This window comes from Eutrema salsugineum, unplaced genomic scaffold, assembly GCF_000478725.1.
Source record: "Eutrema salsugineum unplaced genomic scaffold, Eutsalg1_0 scaffold_13, whole genome shotgun sequence".
NCBI lineage: Eukaryota > Viridiplantae > Streptophyta > Magnoliopsida > Brassicales > Brassicaceae > Eutrema > Eutrema salsugineum.
The window spans coordinates 1,374,796-1,398,819 of NW_006256885.1; the positions used below are offsets into that span (position 1 = coordinate 1,374,796).

Sequence of the window (24,024 nt, forward strand, 5' to 3'; positions counted from 1 at the left end):
CCCTTCAATTATCAAAATAAGAAGATCCCAACATTGGCGAGTGACCTAAAGAAAATGAAGGAGTAGCAGCCTCCACATACTGTCCCAGAACCACAACCTACAATTACTGTGTCCTTTTTTTTTTTCGGACGTTCAACTTTGATAGGGTTGCAGATAATAAAAGAACACAGCTAAATTGAGTCGAATGAGCCGAACCGGAATATTTGAATATCTAGTTCGGTTAGATTCGGACTGAAATACATATTTAATCTTAAATAAAGTCTTTTGAACATTTGAACTAAATTAATAATTCACATGTAGTTCTTTTGAGTTTTAAATTGCACAATAATAAAATCTAAATTTACAGTATAGACCTACTTTTTGTCGTCGTCATATATACCCACTTATTAAACTAACAATACTTTATACTTTTCTATATTTTATTACTATATATATTCTCTAATACGCGCGTGAACAAAATAATCATGACCAGTAATTTCCATTCCAAACAAAATTCAGTTTATATAATAGAACGAGGTAATTTTCCATGATGCTGTCAAATTATCCACGACCAACATGGCAGAAATATTTGTTAAATTATGTATTTTTATAATATTCATTTATTAACGAAATTTATAATTTTGATACTATTAAGGAGTGTACAATAATAATCTATAACACGATGGAATAATATTTTTCTATCAGATGATGGAAAATTTGATTAAATATTCCGAAATTAAAGTGTTTTTTCTTTCTCTGCTAGGCAGTTAATTAGGGAACTTGTTTTCCTACTTTTCTTGCTGCCATGGCCCATACACATAGTGAAATGCGAAACTACTCTTACCCATTTATTATATGTTATATGAGCTCTAGATATTAGCTGTTGGTAGAAGAACGCGTCAAAAATAAAATTTGAAAGAAAAACTATCGGATCAGAACATTTCCAACATCATTTGATATTTTAATTTGTAAACACACTTTTCAACTTTGATCGAAGGCACAATACATTATACAATTGGCAAAAGCGAGAAAAAAAGAAAAGAAAAAAAAAGAGAAGGAACAATGACAAGGAAAGATACCAACGCATAATCACCAAAACCCACTCACTTTTTTTTTTCCACTTACACAAACAAGTTTACAAATTTAGATATAATCGAAATATATGTATAATAAAAATTAAAATTGCAAAATATAAGAATAGTCATTATATACATAAAGATATTTTTCTTTTTTCTTTTTTTTTTTTAAAAAAAAAAACTTAAAAAAAAAAATACATAAAGATATAACACATGGGGGAAATTGGTCATAAAATATATACATATATATATATATAATATACAAGGCATATGATATGTATGGAAGAAGGATCCATATACAGTATTCGGCAAAAATTGAGGACACCCGATGCAGTTACAATATTTGATATCCATCTTGTCTTCTACGGTCAAGGATGAAATTGCTTCAAGGAATGGCAAACTAACCATAGTAAGAGTTAGTTAAATCCTCCAAAAGAGCATACTTAAGGTAAAATATATATTTTGTAATATATGCTTTTTCTGGATTTTCCACTTTAACAATCCTAAAAAAAGTTATAATTTAGTCACTAATATGATTAGAAAAATACATGATTAAATTCTAAAAAGAGTATGAAAAAAAATATATATATATATAGTTTGCTCATATTACTTTTCCTTGTCGTCGACAAAAAAAAAAAGAAGACAAGGTTTTCCTTGTCATGTTTATTGCCAAAACCTTGTTGTCCTCTCTTTCATTGTATTCGTCGTTAATTTGTCATTACCAAATTTCTTGGGAAATCGTAATTTAAAAAAAGAATAATAATAATAGGAAGAGTTGACTGAATCGTACAAGAAACCCGTAAATAACGAAGTATGATTGTTTTTGTTAGGAAGTCACTTTTAAAATGATTTGAACTATTTCTAAAGCGATAGAACATTTTGAGATATATAAAAAGTCATTCTGCAATGGCTTAGACACAAATACCTAAGTTTTGTAATATATAAAAGGATTTGTGGTTTGTGACATATATAGTTTAATGGATCAAAAAAATTCAAAGGGTGGCAGGGAAATTTGACCTAGAGTAATACCGACTAAAGTTTCCATATCTTCTCCTTCTTGTTTGGTAGATAGTTGTTGGCAGGTACCCTTAACAGACTTCCGAAATTGGCTCATTCCCTTCAACATGGTTATTTCGTTATTAGTAATTTTTTTGGAAGAACTCATTTCCTTGAATCAAGAAAACCCTGTAAAACAAAAAGGCATTTGTTCCAAATTATAAAATATTCAGCATTCAAAGCTTATATAACTTTTCTAAAGAAAAAGTATAAGTCACTGTTAAAAATTCTTGTAAATAACAATCAGGAGTTTAAGTGTTAGAGTTAAGATTTAATTTGATTGTTGTCAAAAGAAAAAAATTAATGTAAAAAAAAGGTCTATTTTCAATAGTAACTCGGGAACGTGAACAAAATCATCATTATCCAGATAAAAATCTTAGCCCTCAATCTGTCTTAACCACTGTGCGATCACCAATTTTTCACGGGTATTAGCGTAGAAATAATATTTTGCTTGGCTTGAGAGTCTTGTGAGACTTTTTTGATTCATCGCTTTTAATCATTCACTGTCTTTATCTTTTACGTTTTTTAAACTATTTAGTTTCTTGCAATTTTAAAATAGAACTAAAGTGCACAAATATAAGTCTATAGCTAAGACTACTAACTTCCCCACTAAGTATGAGAGACTATTTTTGTGAACACTGTTTTAAATTTTAAAAGTTCTCATGATCCATCGTTAGATGACTGGGCTAATACCTTCAACTTAAAAGCAAACACATGGTATGCATATGGTTAAGTGGACATGAAACAAGGCCTGTAATGGTGAGCTAACTTTAGCCCATAGTTTCTAGACTTTTTGATCGGGCTTCCATTTGCAACAGTAAAAAACGTTTTTACAAAGAATGCATCAATCTTTAAAAGTTTTCTAACTAATTAAAACTAGAAGAGAAAATCTAAATTTATCAAGTAGCAAATCAAAGCTACATTTGTCATATGTAGCATCTCTCATACAATATATTGCGGATTTGTTTGTCTATGGAGGGGGGATTCGTCATGTCTTCTACCGTTTATTTTCCGCCAGATAAAATAAATTGTTATCTGAAAACCATATAAAAAACAACAATAACTTGTCTTATTTCGTCAACTAAGGAGAGCAAGAATGCAATCCCATTGTATCATATAGTTTGAAGCCAGAAGATTTTTGTTTTTTTGGAGAGTTTCAGATTTAACCTGAATTTAAAGTCAAACACCAAACTAACTTCTTTTTTTTTCTCTCCAACTTTTGCCATTTTATCACAATTCTATCATTCTCACTCAAGATATTAACGAAAATGCCATTATAAATCTATTATTTCGATTTTTTAAAATATTAGCTAAAGTCTCTTTGGACCTCTTAAAACCTTTTTTATTACAATAATGCTATCTTCTTCAATACCTTCAACCACCATGAACAACCCAAAAAATAGAATAAATGCTTCTCAACCAATTTTAAAGCTATAATAAGTTAATATGAGAGCTCATACACTCATAACCTTCTATATTCTTTCCTAATTTCTTCTCTAAAATTTTTGGGCTGAGTTACAATGTCAAATGTTATGCATTTTTGGTGATTTCAGTTTAATCAAGACTTGGGTTGTTTTTTTGGGTCAAATTCAGAGTTTTGGGTGCATGAGAGACCTAAAAACAAACTCAAAACCGATATAGGTAATGATACACTTCATTTTTGATCAAATCTGTATCTGTATCGCGAAAGTAGACTTCAAAATGAAGTCTACTAGTCAACATAATGTTATTTTGCAATTGACTTCTTAAAAGTGGACTTCATTAAACTGCACGAGAAGTCTACTCGATATCCTTTGAAAACAAAAAAAAAAGCCTAGTAGACTTCTTTTGAAGGCATAAGAAGTCTACGAAAGAAAAGAGGTTATTTTTGTAGTTGACCATATTTTGACTTTTTAATATAGACTTCCTTATGAAGTCTATTGTTTACGTCTGCATAAGAAGTCTACGTTTAAGTTACTTTTGTAGTTTGACCAAAAACGTATAGGTCATTTTAGTGTTTGACTACTATTTTTAAAAAAATAAAAAATTCAAAAAATTCCGAAAAACTTCAGTAGATTTCTTTGGGAAGTCTACTTATATTTTTCGGTCAAACTTAGAAGGAATCTATTTTTGAGTAGACTTCACTGTGAAATCTACTCAAAATTAAATTCAATTGCAAAAATAACCTATTTTTTTCGTAGACTTCTATTGAAAAAGTAGAGTTCAAAAGTAAACTGTCAGAGAAGTTTACTCTTACATGAAGTCTACAATAGAAGTCTACTTTGTTAGTCAATGCATCAGTCAAATGCTAAAGTAACATTTTTGGACGGAAGTCTACTTCTGAAGTCTACTGAAGAAAAAGTCAACGGATTGGTCAATTGCAAAAATAATCTGTTTTTTAGTAGACTTCTTTAGTAGACTTCACTATGAAAAGTAGACTTCTCCTCTAGTCTACGTTTGAAGTCTGCTGTAAAAGTCTACTTATTGCAGTTTTTTTAAAACGCGTTTTAGGCAAATTTGTAAAGTAATTTTTTTTTTTTTTTTGGATTAGAAATGCTTTTTAGTAAGTGAATGAACTACACAGTGAATTTCATTTCATTTCATTCGATATTTATTGTTGAATCAGAAGTTTTGATTTTTAAGCTACTTAGCTTATCAAAGTAGACTTCAGTAGACTTTTCCGGAAGTCTACTAAGGAAGTCTAATTAGGAAGTCTATTTTTTGTATTTATTTTAAAAACGCATATCTTAAATATTTATAACGTTTTTTTATAATTTTTAGGATTTGACATGCGTGTTAGCAATTGATTGAATTACTCAATGGCTTTCATTTGATTTAAATCGATATTTATTATGGAATCGAATTTTTTTATTTATAAGCTAGTTAGCTTGTGAAAATAGACTTCATTTGCAATCTACGAAGTCTTCGAATGAAGTCTTCTGTGTAAAAAAATTGATATTTATGTATTTGCTATAATGTGTTTTGTAATTATGTTTGCTAATGTCATTTTTTATGTTTTCTTACAAAACTACCAATTAAATATGTTTGTATTATACTTATGCTTCAATTTTTCTTGTGTTATTAGACTTACAAAAATTTCCATAAAAATGATCAACTCCATAAAAATAAATCTTCATAAATTCTAAAAAATTGTAGAATTAGACATTTATAAGTTGTCTTGCTAGTAATACCAACATCATTCTTCTGTTTTTTTTTTCTTTCTTTGGATTTGACATATTTTGTGATTTTAAAATTGGTGCAACATAAATTTTTTTGTGACATTGAAATAATACATTCTGTATAAAATAGTTTTCTTTGCATTATAAAGATTCTGCTTAATGACTTAGTTTGTGGAACTTTTCTTTGCATTATCACTCTCAACTATATGACGTTTGTGTCTATATAGAATAACTTGATTATATTAACAAGGCATTCTGCATAAAATAGCATCACATTTAATAAATACACATACAAACTTATAATTAACAATCCAGCAGAAGCTGTGGCGTAGGCATCAGCACCAAATCCAAAAAACTAAGGGAGAAAGGGAATAAGAGGGAGAAAGGGAATAAGGGAGGCTGTTCTCGTTGTTGCAAGTGACGTGGAACCATGTGCAAGGATTCACAAGCGTAGGATCCCAGCTCTGCAAGACATTGTTCGAATCAACTAGAGTGACCCTCAAAGTATTCAGCGCGTCACCTGTGACAAGAACCACAAATCTACAATTTTTAGCATCAAGACGTTCAAGAGAACTAACAAAACAAACAGATCTCTTTGGGATTGGACTAACACAACAAATAGTTGATATAACATCATCACAAATGAAATCTATCGGAGAATATTTGGATCAACAACATCAAATCTTAGGCTGTACATTGTTTCACAAGCTTCATAAGCTGTTACAGACAATCAACGAAAAAATTGAAAATTCAAAAGCTGTTACAGACACCACAAACAATATGAGCTCCAAAAGCTGTAACACACAATCAACGAAACGCAAAGAGACACTTGTTATCCAGCCATCACACCAAAACCGAACCAGAGAACCACTTCTCGATTTCAAAAACCCCAATTTTAGGAACCAATCATTAAAAAGTTGACAATAAAAAGGTAAAACAAGCTCAAACCAACAAAATAGAAAAAAATTCAACAATGGATTTTACAAAGATGCTACAAAGAATCAAGAACAAAAAAATATGAGGATGTAATCAGGAAGCACTTTCTCCTCACTAGAAACCAGAACCGGTGCGTAGATCCGCCGTCGAAGTGTGTTGTTTCCTCACCGGCGAGCTTTTCTCCATCGCAATTTCACGATTCCACACTAAAAATCAACAAAAACTCAGTAAAAATCCAAAGAAATTGCGATAAAAAAAAGAGAGAGAGAGAGAGACAGAGAGAGTACGTTGTTGTAGGGTAATAGCTTCGAAGCAACAACAATGGCGGATTTGGTATAAACGAATTCAAGAGACAAAGGAAGAGTAGAAGCTAACGGTTGCGAGGGAGGATACCATATCTATGAGCTTCGAAAAAGAAAAGACTCTTGGAAAGGGCTTGGCCGTAATCATGGCCGGAGAAAGCTACCGGAAAACAGATAAACAGTATAAGAGCAGCCACAGGAGCAAACTTCTACACAGCTTCACAAAGAGAATGAAACGCAAAAAGAAATGGTGAGAGAGACGACGGAAGCTGGAGAAAGCGCCGTTTTAAAGAATGTCTCTTTTAGATAAAATTAGGGTTTTATTATGGTTCATTTGTTTATATAGTAGGATAAAATTTCCGGTTAAGATGAAGATTTTTTGGTTCAATTTCGGTTTAAATTTTGATTAAGATAATTTATTTGGTTTAGCAGACTTCAATATTGAAGTTTACAACTTTCAAAACCTAAATAATAATTTTTTTTCTACTTAATTTAAAAACATAAATTTTCATTTATCAATATGAAAAAATAATTTATGTACATTTGGGTTACAATTACTGAATTTATGAATGTAATTTTGATACCAAAATAATTTTTTCTAAATTTTAAAATTAAATTTCCAGATTTAATTACTTAGTAGACTTCATTTCGATAAACGAAGTCTACTATTAGACTTCTTTCTCTCTTTAGTAGATTTCATCAGGGTGTAAACGGTAATTAGGACATCCGTTTTTTGTTTACTCATACAAGATTCAATGGTTTTTTCACTACCCCTTTGTAACATCCCGATTTCCGGTATATGGAAAGACTTATAAGAATTGATTTGGCTACCTATGTCAACAAAGTGCACTTATCTTTTCCGGTCAAGTGTGTTGAGAGAATTCCAAAGTTAAGCGTGCTGATGCTGGAGTAGTCTTAGGTTGGGTGACCTACCGGGAAGTACTCTGCGGTACCGTGCGAGTGAGGACAAAGCACGGGGAAAGATCATGTGGTGATTGCAGGGACAGTAGACAAGTCTTACGAGCCTTCCGGACTAACGACTCCCGACCGTCGGACAGTGGTGGGCCAACGGGCCTAGAGAGGGCGTTGGGTCAACGGGCCTAGAGAGATGACGTTGGGCCCACATGCCTAAAGAGGGCGTTGGGCTCACTGGGAGGGGCGGTTGGGGGGAGTTAGGATTGATATCGCCGGTCCGCGCCTGGTTCCTAAAGGGAAGGCGGATCGGGATGTCACACCCTTTAGATTATTTCTGCTAAATGTTTTTTCAGGAGTCTATTTTTTGTATTCAAAGTCAAGTTTTAGGTTATTTTTAGCAAAAACCTCTTTTTTTATGTAACAAAAGTTAAGCCAGAAGGTTTTGAGTAAGTCTTTTCCATATCTCCTCCAAGTATTTACATATGAAGCAGAGATAGCGCTGTGTTTAATAGGCTCAAGGCAGAATACACAAACTTTAGAGGCCGTTCCAAGCATGCGTCCCAAGGAATATCCCACTAGCATGTAGAATACTTAGCTTTTTTTTTTTCTTATGTTTTTAGTGTATACGGATTTTCTCCTTTTACTTATCACTGGTTCTATTCCTCGAATTTTATGTTTATGAATTTTTGATAGCTGCTAACCTTTTGTTATAATTTGTAACCCCAAGCTGGTAATCATGTTAAATATTGTTGTGGCTCGAACCCTTAGACTTGCAATTTTCTATGCATGTTCAACCAGTACAGCTACCAATTGTGGGTATAGTAACTTGTAAGTAGAATAGTACATATGAAAACAATTAACTAAATAATATTTTGAAAAACGCCATATTTTGAAATAATAAAATGCTAATGAGTGAAGAAAAAGCGCCAAAGCGGTATATATGAATTTGGTCTACGTAAAGTCTACATAATAGAGGATTGAGAATATTTATTCTTATCTTAATAAGAGAGAAAATAGATATTCAGCAATGGCCTCAAATTAAATTTTAATATGGACAGTAGTAAATTATTATTTTTGGTAGCCCTACTATGTCGCTGGATCATTATATTTTCTAAATTGTGTCCTTTTTACAAAAACGAAAGAACCTAGTTGATTTGAACCCACCAAAAGATACTATAGATGTTAGTATGCATATATGTTCAAATATGAAAGTCTCAACTATTATTTGATCACAAATCAATTTCTGAAGCATATTTTTATCCCAGACAATAACGTTGGTGGTAGAGCGACCTAAATAGTAGCACCTTTTCTACAATAATACAAGCTTCTAACAACTTTGTAGTAATCTTTTTCTTCACCATACATGGCTTCAGGCCCAACCTTTTCCGCCTATAGCTCATTGCCGGTCTTGGTTAGAAAGACTCGACTATAATATTATTACAAATTACTGTTTTTTTTTTGTTCTTTCTAAACAGCCAAGTTAATGGTTAAGCGACTCTAAAGCTTCAAATGCTCCAAACTAAACTTTTGTGGTACATTAATTAATGATTTTTAAAAAATGCTGAAAAAATGGTAACCACCTAAGATAGTACTATAGTAGCAACCTTCTTTCCACTATAATACAAATTTCAAACATCTTTCTAGTACTCTGCTCTTATCTTGTCTTCATCATATTTGGCTTAACCTTTCTCATCTAAGGATCATGGCCGGTCTTGGTTAACGGGGACCAGGTTTGGTGTAGGGTTGGCCCATTTGGGTAGCAAAATAAGACATGTAATTACCTAAACATTAAAATAAACCCACTTGGTTCATGCATTTATTCGAATTCTATGTATGTAAACCACTAAACCAGTGAACATGTTCAACATGTATAATATAACATCTTAAAAAGATTGTTGAATTGATATTTTAATTAACGAAACGGGTATATTAATTAATAACCATATGGGAATCATGGAAGATTCCTCATAGATTTATGAACATTTCAAGAGATATTCTTAATGACGTCTTCAATGAACTTTAGAAGATTAACATGAGAAGATCCACCGTCCATTAACGCCACATGGCTCTTCTCACTCATCTCCTTCACTCTATCCCTAACACCACTATCCTTCTCCATCAGACTCCGGATCCCTCTCTCGATTTCCTCCGCCGTCATTAACTCCGACTCCACCGCCATGAAATCTGACCGGAAAAAGTTCCTGATCTCCACCGCTAGCCCTAGCTCCTCCACCAACTCGAACGCGTTAACTTGTTGCTCCGCGTAAAGCGGCCACGTGGCTAACGGAACACCGAACCAGAGACTCTCCAACGTCGAGTTCCATCCACAGTGCGACACGAATCCTCCGACCGCAGGGTTCGACAAAACGGCTCTTTGCGGGGCCCAACCGATGACCTTCCCGACCTTAGCCGTCCGGTCCAAGAATCCCTCCGGGAGGATCTCTTCGAAGTTTGTGAATTCTCCGGGAGGTCCCATCGTTCCTTTCGGCTGAGCACGGCGAAGAGACCAAACGAACCGGTGGCCACTCCGCTCAAGAGCGGTTGCGATTTCCTTTGCTTGTTCCTCACGGAAACCTCCCATGCTCCCGAAACAGAGGAACACAACGGATTCACGAGGCTGCTCGTCCAACCACCGTAGTATCTCCGACTGTTCATCGTAGGTCGAATCTGAACCGTTGATTTTGAGGTTCAGAATGGGTCCCACTGGATACACCGTAGGAAGAGGATTATCTCCGCCGGAGAAAAACTTCATAGCTTGAGGCTCAAGCTCAGCAAACGTATTTACCAAAATACCCTTAGTCTCTCGGAATCTTCTCACTTGCTTAATCAGAATCGGTAACCACTCCTTGTTTAGCATCACCGAAGGGAAACACTTGACCGGAAAAGGACGAGTCAAACTCGGAACCTCCAACTCGGTAACCTCCGAGTCCTTGAGATCGGTGACGTCAAATTTCTTAACGTCGTTAAGGTACTGAACGTGAATCTGCAGTCCAAGAAACGTTGCGTTGGAGGTGTAAAACAGGTAACTCGGAACGCCGAACTCGTTAGCTACGTCGATCATCGCCGTGCAGAACATGTCCACAACGAGTCCAGCAAGCCGCGACGGGCCAGCGAGTTTCTCCACGGTGGCTTTCACCTGTGGCTTGAAGCTATCGATGTAAGTGAGCAAATTGTGTTTGTTGTCTCCGGAGTTAGGTTCGTCGGCGCCGGAGAGGACGTTGTAGCGGAGGCGGTCTTGAGATGCGGTGGAGAGAGAAGCGATGTAGGAGGAAGTGTTTCCGCTGCTGAATGCATGCATTTGAGGGATGATGATGATGGTGACGGAGACATGGTCGTCACGGTCGACAAGAAGCTTAGCAACCTCCACTAGTGGCCGGATGTGGCCGTCACCAGGTGATGGTATAAAGACCAGCTCCAGTTTCATTTTTCTCACAGTTAATTTTTCTTTGGTTAATTGAAATTTCCTAAGAAAGAAAATGGTAAGTGGCGTTACTATTGAAGCCGTTAAACTATAAGCCAAAGTCTTACTACTTATGCTTATGCATACATGACACGTTACGTCTGGGATATCTGTTCTTTTGACTTTTGTGACAGACCATAGAATCTTTATCTTCTATGTTCTTTTATATTGGGCTCAATTACTTGGCCAAATCAGTCTACGACTCTACGAGGATGGACAATACTGGTTAGCTTTTGCTTCTGTCGACATAAATTAGATGTACTTCTGGAAGGGTTGCACAACCAAAAAAAAAAAAAATACTTCTCGAAGAATTTGCAGTTGGTAACTGCATTATTAATAAGATCGAATACATATTTGATATTTTCTTATTTTGTTTTGCATTTTTGTTTTTTGTTTCTATGGATATCAAGAATGGGATGTCAATACAGGATGTATATAGTAGACCTTTGTGTCCACATACTAATCTGTCCAAGAAACGTACACTACTCTCCCGCTTATCAATTTTGTTTTTGTTGGATGACGGTCTCTCTCGTTTTATCGTTGTTGATGTGAAAAAAATATAATTTCACAGTTTTCCTAAACTTTAAAAAAATTTCTCACTTAATTTTACGTCATTCTTTTTTTTGGTCGTTGAAGGAAGCAACCATAGTCCGTAGTCTTAAATTTATAAACTGTTTACTATAAGCTCTTTTTTGGTAAGAAGACACCATATAATTTTCAGGTTGACTAAAAAAAAGAATTTCATTTCTTTGTAAGAATGTCTTATAGACATTTAACTTTAATGATGGGTTTCGTCCCCAAAAAAAAAGGTGTGTTCAAGATTTGGTATGCATTGAATGATCATATCTTTTTTTTAGGTTGTAAACAGAATCCCTCTCACTTCCACGACTAATTCATACTCTCCAACTGGATCCATGATCCAAAAAAAAAAAAAAAAAAAAGAAAAAAAAAAAAAAAACTGGACGAAAAGTCGTTAACATAAAAGATCGAAGTTCTCTCTCAATAATCACTGTTAGATATTTATGGGATCTTTTCATTAGACCGAACGAGATGTAAACTCCTTTTCTTGCGTTATCGGATCACAATACAGAGAGAGGTTAACAAATTTAGATAGACACTGCCGAATTCTCTTCTTAACTTTTTCATCATATTATAACTTATTATGCAACAAATTTAGATAGACACTACTGAATTCTCTTCTTAACTTATTAATCATATTATAACTTATTATGCAATATATGGACAAATTCCTATGGAACATTTTCGACCACGTCTTGGACAAACTTCTGCATAGCAGCCTTCGAAGATCCACCGTCCATCAAGGCCACGTGGAGTTTATCACTCATCTCCTTCACCCTCTTCCGCAAATCACTATCCTGCTCCATCACGCAGTTGATCCCACTCTCTATCTCCTTAGCCGTCACAATCTCCGACTCCCCCGCCAAAAAATCTCTCCGGTAATCCTTACGTATCTCCGCCGCCAAACCAAGCTCCTCCACCATTTGAAACGCGTTAAACTGCTGCTCCGCGTAAATCGGCCACGCAGCCGTTGGAACACCGAACCATAGGCTCTCGAGGATCGAGTTCCATCCACAGTGCGTCACGAACCCTCCAACCGCAGGACTCTCCAACACAGCGACCTGTGGAGCCCAGCTAATGATCTTTCCGATCTCAGCCGTCCGATCAAGAAACCCTTTTGGAAGAATCTCCTCCAAGTTCAAGAAATCCTCTGGAGGAGATATCTTCATGTTTTCCATCGGAGAAGCGCGACGGAGCGACCAGAGAAACCGGTGGCCACTCCGCTCTAGCGCCACGGCAATTTCTCTCGTTTGTTTCTCATTGAACCCTCCCATGCTCCCGAAGCAGAGAAACACCACGGATCTTGGTGGTTGCTGGTCTAGCCAGCGCAAGATCTCGGCTCGTTTCTCATCGTTAGAATCGTTTCCACAAGTTTTGAGGTCAAGAATCGGTCCCACCGCGTACACCGGAGGAGTGCTATTCTCGCCGGAGAAAAACTTCAACGCCTTAGGTTCCATCTCCGCCACCGAATTTACCAAAATACCCTTTGTTCCTCTTAAACTCCTAGCTCGAGCTACAACGTAAGGAAGCCAATCTTTGCTCAGCATCACGGAAGGTAAGCAGCTCGCCGGAAAAGGCCGAGTAAGAGTGGGGACGTCAAGTTCGGCATCGGAGTCCTTTAACTCGCTTACGTTGAGTTTCTTCTCGTCGTGGAGAGACTGTACGTGAAACTGCAACCCGAGATAAGTAGCGTTCGATGTGTAGAAGGTATAAGCCGGGAGGTTAAACTCGTCGGCGATCTCTATCATTGACGTGCAGAACATGTCCACGACGATCCCAGCGAGACGTGGCGAGTTGGTATGTGTCCAAGCCTCGCGAGAGAGTTCGGACACGGCGGCTCTCACGTGTGGCTTTTGGCTTTCGATGTAAGAAACATGGTTTTGTTCGGTTGATTGATCTCCGGCAGGGAGGAGGCAGTAGCGGAGACGGCCTTCGGATTTTGGGTAAGAGGAAGAAGCGTCGCCGGAGAATTGTGAAGGGATGACGATGAGGGTGACGGAGAGGCGGTCGTCGTTTTCTACAAGAAGGTTTGCTATCGCCGTTGTTGATCGGATATGTCCGATGCCAGGCGAAGGTATGAACACAAGTTCGATTTCCATGACGTCGACTTTGGGTTTAGACTTTTCTATGTGATAGTTTTTGTTGCAGGGAAATTTGTGGGTTATATCAAAAGTTTGTACGTGGTGTCTTTTCTATAACTTTAAGTACATTAAGAGCTGTATAGTATGCCCCATTTGTTTGTGACAACAATTTAAGAAATTTGATGAATTGTACTATTGTAGAAAATTTCAAAATTACAAAACATGTATTTATTTTATTATGATCTCCATCAATTTGATCTTAATGTAATTGTGCTAAATTACAGTGAATTTGTACTTTTAAGATACCAAGTTAAGATGATACGGATTAATCCTTTATTCTTGCGCCAAAGATCTTCCTATTTCCAAAGGAACTGGAGTTACATCTCTTTTCCATTTCCATTCAAGAGTTCTTATGTGTTTCCACGCCCCTTTAAGACCCCGAAAAATTGACAAATTCCCTTTTCTTAGGAACACGTGCGAGATAACGAAAAAAAAAAGAGGGAATGGTAACCCCACGATTAATTATTTCATTTATGAATTTCATAGTAATAGAAATACATGTCCTACCGAAACAGAATTTGTAACTTGCTATCCTATAATCTTGCCTAGCAGACAAAGATTTCACTCCGCGAAAAAGATGATTCATTCAGATCAACATGAAAGCCCAACTACATTGCATTGCCAGAATTCATGTTATATATTGGAAAGAGGTTGACCTCCTTGCTTCTATGGTACAATCCTCTTCCCGCTGAGCCTCCTTTCTTCTCGGTCCACAGAAACAAAATGTAGGACTGGTGCCAACTCACGGAAGAAAGGACTCACTGCGCCAAGATCACTAACTAATACTAATCTGGGTGTCTAATTGTCCAGGCGGTAATGATAGTATCTTGTACCTGAACCGGTGGCTCACTTTTTCTAAGTAATGGGGAAAAGGACCGAAACATGCCACTGAAAGACTCTACTGAGACAAAGATGGGCTGTCAAGAACGTAGAGGAGGTAGGATGGTCAGTTGGTCAGATCTAGTATGGATCGTACATGGACGGTAGTTGGAGTCGGCGGCTCTCCTAGGGTTCCCTCGTCTGGGATTGATCCCTGGAAAATCAATAAAGCTAAAAAAACATCAATAGTAAATATTTCAGTTTATGGATTGGCCATTTTAATGGGCTAATGACTATTTTGTTAGGGGAAGAGGTCTATATTGTATAGACCAGCTTAGGTCATCTCCATCCCCGAACTTCTGGTTGAAGTTCTTAACATTATATTAATAATATTTTTTGAATAATGAATAGTGAAAAATTTATGTTTTTTTTCTCCTCCATCCCTAAACCTCATTAGAGGTTCTTTAGGAATAAAAAATAATACAGCTCTGTGTTACCAGTATATAAAAAACAAAAACAACCTCAAAATCTTAAATATTTTCTGCTTCATCATCTGTCTTCAAATTCTTTCTTAAACAAAGACAAAGCAGTCTAAAAAAAGAGATAATCTTATACTAAGAAAACACAAACACCATCAGGAACTTCGGGACAACATTTTTAAGGAGGACGATGATAAAAAGCTCAAGCAACTTCATCCGACCTCTGATTCTCTTTCTGAAGCTGCTCTTCCACTTTCTTAAGAACCGGAGGTCGTAACGTACTCCTAACAGCTGCAACAACTGCAGCAGACATTGCAGGGTACCCAATGCCTTTGCTATTATCAACTTCATCATCATCACTTGCATCCATCAAGTCCAACCCAGCCATAGCTGTTGTAGTTAAAGAGAGAAACCGCTGATGGAGATGCAACCGCTGCATCTAAAGAACCGCCTTCAGAAGGCAAGACAACATTAGAAGCACTGGAAGCAGGTTGCTCTGAGTTCTGTGATGCAAGTGCTGCTAAAAAGATACTTGCAGTTGTTTCCTGAAAATGAGAAATTCCTAAGGCATTAGTAAGCAAACAAAATAAAACCCATAAAACGAAAATGTAATACAAGGATAAACAACATCATAGCTAAGTGTGTAAAGGGGGAAAGTGACATGATTTTTAGAAATACAAGATATAGAAATTTTGATAAAAAACATGCTTCAGATCAGGAAATATGTAAAGGGGAAAAAGAAAAGAAGTTCAGTTGGGTCTTACGTCTCTTTTGGAGGTTGACCAACCACATGAAAATGGAGACATGCCGATAGTAGGAATGCCCTGTGCAAGAAACCATAAAATTAAGCTTCCAAATTCATATTTTCCTCTCAGCAAGATATAGTTTCAGAGGATAAAAAAAAGAGAAACATAAGAGGTACTTCGGCCAAGTGCTCTTACAATTTCAAGATTAAGATTTGTGACCTGCAAAGGAGTGGAAAGAGGAACTATCAGAACAACTCAAAACTAGCTCAAGTAAGAGTATTAGCATTGGCAGAGTCGCAACAAAACCAGCTTTGACAATAAGTTTCTCAAGTCCTCCTTTATGAACACCTGATCTCTGGCCTGAAAGTGCCCAAAGGAACCTACTAATGCAGATTAGATATATAAATCCCCCACCAAGAAAACTAATACTAAATAACAGCTCAAGAACATAAGCAGGTCAATGAAACCCATTAGTGTTCAAAGTCTCATTGATCTATAAGAACTAAGCAAATATGTGCTTCATTTTGATCCTTCATTATAAGAGTTAAACAGAGACGAATCAATGTCCGAACAAGGAATAACCTGCGCCATGAACCACAACAAATTTGCTAAATTCAGAAGAGTCTTGATCCCCCAAATCATCCACATCACAAAAAATCTCAGAGCTCCCAGGTCTCTTGCTCCAATCCAGTCCAGTAACCTTCTTTCGAACTGAATCTTCTATCTTAGTCTGACATAGCTGGCACGCCACGATCTCCAGATTCTCATCGTGAATCTTCTCAAGCTCGTTCTTTTGTTGTTGCCGGATTTGAAAACCAAACCAGAATCAAACCCATAAGACTAAAAACAGAAATGCGATCTACGAATCGATCAAGGAAAGATGTGAAGACAAACCGAGTTTCACAATGCAACGAATTGATCTGCTTCAACTCTTAACGAATTGAAAAATGGTCGACAAAGTTTTTCAGGAAAGAAAAATGTCTGATGAAAATTTTTCCACACAACTTTGACGAATAACATGCTGACAGCTGGCCGATGAAACTCTGATGATACGGATTCTATAAGTTCACTGGGATGATACCGTATCATCCAATTTAAGCTTTATTTATTTATTTTAAATCCAAAAATTTGCATATGGCCCACTTATAATACCCGAGTCATCCCGCGATGGAGATGGTTTTAGTTTGCTTACGTTGCGCCCCTTTGTTGTTTTTTTTTTTTTTTAACGTCCCCTTTGTTGTTTCTACGATATCAATCCGATTTTTTTTTTCCTGGATGATGATGGCTTTCCTTTGAAATTGAGCATAAGGTGTTCTACGAAATATTTTACTTATTTTTCCCAAGTTTGGATTCTGATTTTGTGCAATTATATACAAAAATCCGACATTTTTCTGTTTATGTGACATATAGAACTTTTTTGACGTTTACATAACTTATATGAATCATATGATTCTAAGATTTGAGTTAACGTACATGTTCATGACTGTTACATTACTGATTCATTGTTCTCTGTCTAGATTAATCTCGCTATGTCGAATTGGAGACATAAACTATGGCAAAATTTGAGCTCAATTCAAGGGGATAGTTACTTAACTACGCCTTCAAGTATCAACAAATCAATGCTTAGCGACCTCAGAAAAATCCGGCCAATGATTCAAGAAGAATAAAGAATCATCGAGCAAAAAAATTACCCGAGTAAAGAGATTATTCTTGTCTGGCCGAAGAAGTTCTAAGAGCCAGACAAAACCTACTCACTAACGTCACCGTGCTTCTTAAAGTGTTTACTTTCTTGACATGCAAGTAAGTCTCAAATTCTTTCTTTCAAGCTCTTGAATAAAAAAAATTTCTTTTGATAAAACTTAGAACTTTCAGATTCTGCTCAGAAGTATTTGTTGGCAAAGAAGGACACTTGATTGATTCAAACATGCCGCAGTTATATATGGCATGGCAACCGGCTAGACGAATGGGTTTCACGTTTAGCACACTTATCTGAACCCCAAATATAATATTGAACAAGGTTTATGATCACTCAATAGGCCCAATCTTTGTGCTAATTGGCTATTTTGTGGACATGATCATAAAGCTGAAACTTGAAGCCCATTGGTCGACTTTAATTCTGGTTAGTTGCCAACCGATTATTTTTGTCCACCATTAGCCGGTTGCTTCATGGCCCCCAATTTTGGTCGCTGAATTTCTATCTTCGATTTTCTTTTTTTCTTTTTGAATATACTATCATATTATATAGTAGCTAACAATTATGATATTATCTTGAACATGCAACCACTATGACAAACAAAAAAGGAACAGGCAACTATAAATCGATTATATAACAATGCCAAAAGATAGTTGTCTAAAACAAACTAATTTGTATCAGAATTAAGAATATATATTAATAAGATTTTAAAAAATTTCTTTGGAAGAAATAGCAAAGTAAATGAAATTTATTCTTAATCTCGCTAAGTATTTGAATCTATACGTTGAATCGATAGATGTGTTGGCTTGAGATTCCTCGAACGGCTAAATCCGAATGTGTTATTGAACTAACATCATTGAGATTTCAAGCCCATCCTATGGCACACCTTCCAATGTCAAAGTCTCAATATAAAATCTAAATATATTATCTGCCTACAATAATTAATACTTTTTTATTCCATATTTCCTTGGAAACTCAAATAAAAAAAGTTAAAAAATATTTTCTCTGTTAAAAGTGACGTAACTCCCGCAACGTTCCAACCAAAAAAAAAAAAAAACTCCCGCAACGTTCATGTAGCTTCCTGATTTCATCAACTCTAACATGCATGCATATTTACCTCCGATTTATAGGGTCTGATCGGTCATCGGTGGTTAAGAATGCAGACTGATACGTTCGTGAGATGTAACTATTTTATGTATAGTACTGATTAATCAAAATAAAGAAATGATTAAACCCTTTCTCGAAGAAAAAACAACTAATCAATTAGAGAAATTACGAAAATATGCTCAGAAAATATTTGAAAGAATAGATATTATTTACCATGCATTTCATAAAACATTTCACATGTAGCACCCACGAGTTCTTCCCTTTCCATGTACATATTACCCATTATGTTTATATCTAAATTCAACACACAAATTCTTTACCATCAAGATATCATTTTATAATTTATAAATGCAAATAGAAAGTACAAATCATATATTTTCTTATATTTATTTTTCGAATGCTTTTACCACTTTTCTTTTGCTTTATTTTGTTTGTTTGTTAGAGGAAGGCTTTACCACTTGCAAATAACATTCATGAATTGGAAAATGAATGATTTAATTTATGAATGCATAAACATAACATATTCAAAACAACCTAATTGAGTTTTGATTTGGTTAGGATTTGTATTTGAATTTTTTTTTAATATCCAAAACCGTATTCAAACCAAATTCAAACTAGAACTCTATATTAGTTTCTTTAATATATTTCTATGAACCCAAATTCAGATCAACACCAAATATAAATTAATTTATATTAAATTTCAGTTTTATCTTTTTCTTTTTCATAATTGAAACTCAGAAACTCCTAGATCCAAAATGAATAGCCTACTAGTACTAGCACATTGATTTGGTAAAAAGAAATACTCCGTATTATTTTGGTTTATGGGCCAATCAAATAACACGAGAAATGGGAGTTAATAGAAATCTTTTAGACGTTTACAAACAAAACAAAACTTAAAGAAAGAGGAATAAGGAAACCGACAGCAAGAAATTGGAAAGATAGGAATGCCAAGTCGTATGCAATATGCGACTCCATTCAAAGCAAGATAGGGTTTATCTATTTTCCTCGGGAAACATAACTATTTATTTTAAATTTTATTCAATTTGGAAAATAAAATTGTTAAAACTTTACCCTTCAACAACTACCAAATAGGTAGTTGACAAAAACAAAAATATACCACACACAAATGCTTAGACGAATAATTAGGACTTCAAGTAAAACAGCACGCTAATTAATGACCAGTATTGAGTAGAGCGTTGGATTCAATCGTTTTTACATTATATTGTAAAGTTATTTCACTTAAACCCAGATATTTTTTTGTTATATGACGTTTAAATGCTTATGATAAATGCGTATGACAATTAAGTAAAAATGTATAGCAATTGTTTTTCAAAATAATTGTATAGCTAGTAATTATTGGCATATTGCTATAACGCTATTGCTCTTAGTCTTTGATAATGTCTGTTAATAGCTGCAGATTATGCAGCAATTGATCTACATTTTACAGGTTTACTGATCGAACGTGTGAGGTTGGTAGGATGACACGTTGGAACAACTGTAAAGAAATCTCTAGAAGAGTACAAACTAATTTCGTGTTCTTTTTCTGAATTGCACCCACTTCCTCTATTGGAGCGAATCTATACTAGTACTCCTTATTCGAGTAATTATTTGGCCACAAGATCCGAGGCCATGCATGCATGCTCACATGGACCGGCACGGTGGCACATATATCCGGCTGTATTTATCAGAAACCGGTAGCATGAATTCTTGTGCAACTCCGGGTTGTTCGAACCATTCTATGTATTACATCACATTTTTAATGACAGAAAAAGAAAGAGACAATGAAGGATGTCAAATGATAATTCGGTTCTGCCATAATACACTCTTACGTGTCACAGACTCACAATTATTAAAGTTGCGAAAAACTATATTTTTGTAAGCCAACTTGGGAAAAATATTCATCAGCACAAGTAGAAGAAGGTTTTTTTTTTTTGTTAAAGTAGATTTGTTTTCTACATATAATATAAATGCAATATTCTTATATATATATATATATATATATATATCTGTATATTCATTAAAATAATAACTTTTCTGGAATTCAGAACTAGTATATAAGGAGAAGGAAGGCAAGAAGAGAAATATGCTTGAAGCTTCTCTAGTTTCACAGGTCCTTACAAAGCAAAATCATTTCCAATCCATAAAAGTCGAATCCATGGCTGCATCTTTCTCTGTTCCCTCTATGGTAAAATCTAAAACACTTAATTAAGCCTATCATTAATGTTTACTAAAGCTCTTTTTATCTACTTGATTATGTTGGTTACAGCATACTAATTAAGATTAACATGCGAATGATAAATCAGATAATGGAAGAAGAAGGGAGATTCGAGGCGGAGGTTGCGGAGGTGCAGACTTGGTGGAACTCAGAGAGGTTCAAGCTAACAAGGCGTCCTTACACAGCCCGTGACGTGGTGGCTCTACGTGGCCATCTCAAGCAAGGTTATGCTTCGAACGAGATGGCTAAGAAGCTGTGGAGAACGCTTAAGAGCCACCAAGCCAACGGTACGGCGTCTCGCACGTTCGGTGCGTTGGACCCTGTTCAGGTGACTATGATGGCTAAACATTTGGACACCATCTATGTCTCTGGTTGGCAGTGCTCGTCTACTCACACCTCCACAAACGAGCCTGGTCCGGATCTGGCTGATTATCCGTACGATACCGTTCCTAACAAGGTCGAACATCTCTTTTTCGCTCAGCAGTACCATGACAGGTAAACTTAATTACTATTTAATTATTAAATTCGCAATTATATTATGGTTATTGGTAATTTTTTCCAATTAGTTGAAGCTAGAAATTGGCTACATGCTATGAAAATTAGGTTTGAACTAGAAATAATATAGTGTGAATTATGGTCTCAAGATATCTCGTGTTGAAAATTAATTTATATTTATGGCTTGTTATCAATGCGCTTGATTATGAGATTGCTTCGTCCAGTTTTTGACGGTGCATGCCACGTGTGAAGTTATTTTGATCGTCTGTCAAACTATAGTTTCTACACGTTCTAATTAAGACAAATCTTCCTAACGTGAATTCTTTAGGGAAAAAAAGAGAATTTTAAATATTCACCAACCGTCTTCTAGTCTCCAGAAATTATGTTTAGACCATTAATTACATTCAGTTATGGATAATGTGAGACACTTTCATCATTAGGTTTGTATCCTTGCATGTATGGATAATGTGAGACATTTTATTTATGTTTTGATAGAATTAATCAACACTATAATTATAAATCTTCTCTTTTTTTTTGCTTTAAATATCATGATAATTGATAAACTTTTACTCATCTAATTACAACAATCAACATGAATCTCTCGCAGAAAGCAGAGGGAGGCGAGAATGAGCATGAGCAGAGAGGAAAGAACAAAAACTCCATTCGTGGACTACCTCAAGCCCATCATCGCCGACGGAGACACCGGCTTTGGAGGGACCACCGCCACCGTAAAACTCTGCAAGCTCTTCGTCGAGAGAGGTGCCGCTGGGGTCCACATCGAGGATCAATCCTCTGTCACCAAGAAGTGTGGCCACATGGCTGGAAAGGTCCTCGTGGCAGTCAGCGAACACATCAACCGCCTTGTCGCGGCTCGGCTCCAGTTCGACGTGATGGGCACAGAGACCGTTCTGGTCGCTAGAACGGACGCGGTCGCGGCCACTCTGATCCAGTCGAACATTGACTCGAGGGATCACCAGTTCATTCTCGGTGCCACCAACCCGAGTCTTAGAGGCAAGAGTTTGTCCTCGCTTCTCGCCGAGGGAATGACTGTAGGCAAGAACGGTCCAGCATTGCAAGCAATTGAGGATCAATGGCTTAGCTCCGCCCGTCTCATGACTTTCTCGGACGCTGTCGTGGAGGCTCTCAAGCGCATGAACCTCAATGAGAATGAGAAGAGCCGGAGAGTGAACGAGTGGCTAAACCATGCAAGGTAATGAATAAGTAATTAAGTATACATTGTCCGAAAATATCATTTAATATTGGTAATGGATAAGTAATTAAGTATTATAGTTAGGAGCTATGTATCAAAACTAACTTTTTGTTACACAAACTTTTAAAAAAAATTATGTAGGGTTTTAGTAATGATAATTTTAATTTATTGAATCGGTAGTGTTTTCATCTGCATTACAATTTTTTTGTTTATTTAACCCAAAAAAAACATCTTGTTGTGTTAGATTACAGCTGCTAGTTGCATTAAACTTTTATTTAGCACTACCTGAAGCTGTTAAGTTATTTACAAATCATTTTCCTGCTTATACTTTTACAATGCTTTTCATGTTTTATGAATTGTATTAAGAGTTATACACTAGCTAATGCATATACCCGTTGGACTGATCAGGTATGAGAACTGCTTGTCAAACGAGCAAGGCCGAGAATTAGCAGCAAAACTCGGCGTGACGGATCTTTTCTGGGACTGGGACTTGCCCAGAACTAGAGAAGGATTCTACCGGTTCCAAGGCTCGGTCGCAGCGGCCGTGGTCCGTGGCTGGGCCTTTGCACAGATCGCTGACATCATCTGGATGGAAACCGCAAGCCCTGACCTCAACGAATGCACACAATTCGCAGAAGGAGTCAAGTCTAAGACACCAGAGGTCATGCTCGCATACAACCTCTCGCCCTCCTTTAACTGGGACGCTTCCGGTATGACGGATCAGCAGATGATGGAGTTTATTCCGCGGATCGCTAGGCTTGGTTATTGCTGGCAGTTCATAACGCTTGCGGGTTTCCATGCGGATGCTCTTGTCGTCGATACGTTTGCAAAGGATTACGCGAGGAGAGGAATGTTGGCTTATGTGGAGAGGATACAGAGAGAAGAGAGGAGCAATGGTGTTGACACTTTGGCTCACCAGAAATGGTCTGGTGCTAATTACTATGATCGTTATCTTAAGACTGTCCAAGGTGGAATCTCCTCCACTGCAGCCATGGGCAAAGGTAACTTGTTATCTTTTCTATTTGCACTTCTTTAATAGTTAATGTAGACACTTCAAATGTCGTCTATAATAGTTACACTTCAAATGTCGTCTTTAATAGTTACACTTCAAATGTCTAAGTAGTAAACAAATCCGGATTTTAACATACCAAATACTACTATATGTATAAGTTTGGTTCATATAAGTTCTCTTAACCTTTTATTGTATTTTTCTCAAAAATGATGATTTTTTTTTTTTTTTTTTTTGCATATAGGTGTTACTGAGGAACAGTTTAAAGAGAGTTGGACGAGGCCGGGAGCTGCTGGAATGGGCGAAGGGACTAGCCTTGTGGTCGCCAAGTCCAGAATGTAAGACAGAAGTTAATTGCGGCGGTGCGGCCAAAGAGGTTCGGCATCTTCGCAGGAAAACTTGGAAACCACACTATCTTTAGTATATCTTTGGACACCCGAGTAAAAGAGAAAAAAAAAAAAAAAGACAGATAATAAATGTGTATCTTTGTTATTTTGTTCGCTTCTTCTACGTAATAATTGGGTTAAAAAGTTTGGGGAAATATTTGATGGGGTTTGCTTCTTTTTATGGATATTTTGAATTTGGTGTTATTGGCTTTGATTACATAATGATTCGTATTCTTGTTATATTTTTTTATTCAGTTTCTTTG

The 24,024-nt window shown here is 36.2% G+C and overlaps 3 protein-coding genes across 3 annotated transcripts; 1 reads left to right on the plus strand and 2 right to left on the minus strand.

The window, feature by feature from the left end:
- Positions 1-9,303: 9,303 nt before the first annotated feature.
- Positions 9,304-11,158, minus strand: LOC18023827 (UDP-glycosyltransferase 71B2). Its single transcript, XM_006406174.2, has one exon. The coding sequence runs from the start codon at positions 10,844-10,846 to the stop codon at positions 9,407-9,409; it is 1,440 nt and encodes a 479-aa protein (XP_006406237.1). The 5' UTR covers positions 10,847-11,158; the 3' UTR covers positions 9,304-9,406.
- Positions 11,159-12,008: 850 nt separating this feature from the next.
- LOC18023828 (UDP-glycosyltransferase 71B1) lies at positions 12,009-13,763 on the minus strand. Its single transcript, XM_006406175.2, has one exon. The coding sequence runs from the start codon at positions 13,558-13,560 to the stop codon at positions 12,133-12,135; it is 1,428 nt and encodes a 475-aa protein (XP_006406238.1). The 5' UTR covers positions 13,561-13,763; the 3' UTR covers positions 12,009-12,132.
- A 6,759-nt stretch (positions 13,764-20,522) lies between these two features.
- On the plus strand, positions 20,523-23,983 carry LOC18023829 (isocitrate lyase). The gene is made up of 5 exons (XM_006406176.2): positions 20,523-20,631; positions 20,750-21,156; positions 21,764-22,366; positions 22,775-23,367; positions 23,620-23,983. The coding sequence occupies exons 1-5, from the start codon at positions 20,530-20,532 to the stop codon at positions 23,715-23,717; spliced, it is 1,803 nt and encodes a 600-aa protein (XP_006406239.2). The 5' UTR covers positions 20,523-20,529; the 3' UTR covers positions 23,718-23,983.
- The last annotated feature ends 41 nt before the right edge of the window (positions 23,984-24,024 follow it).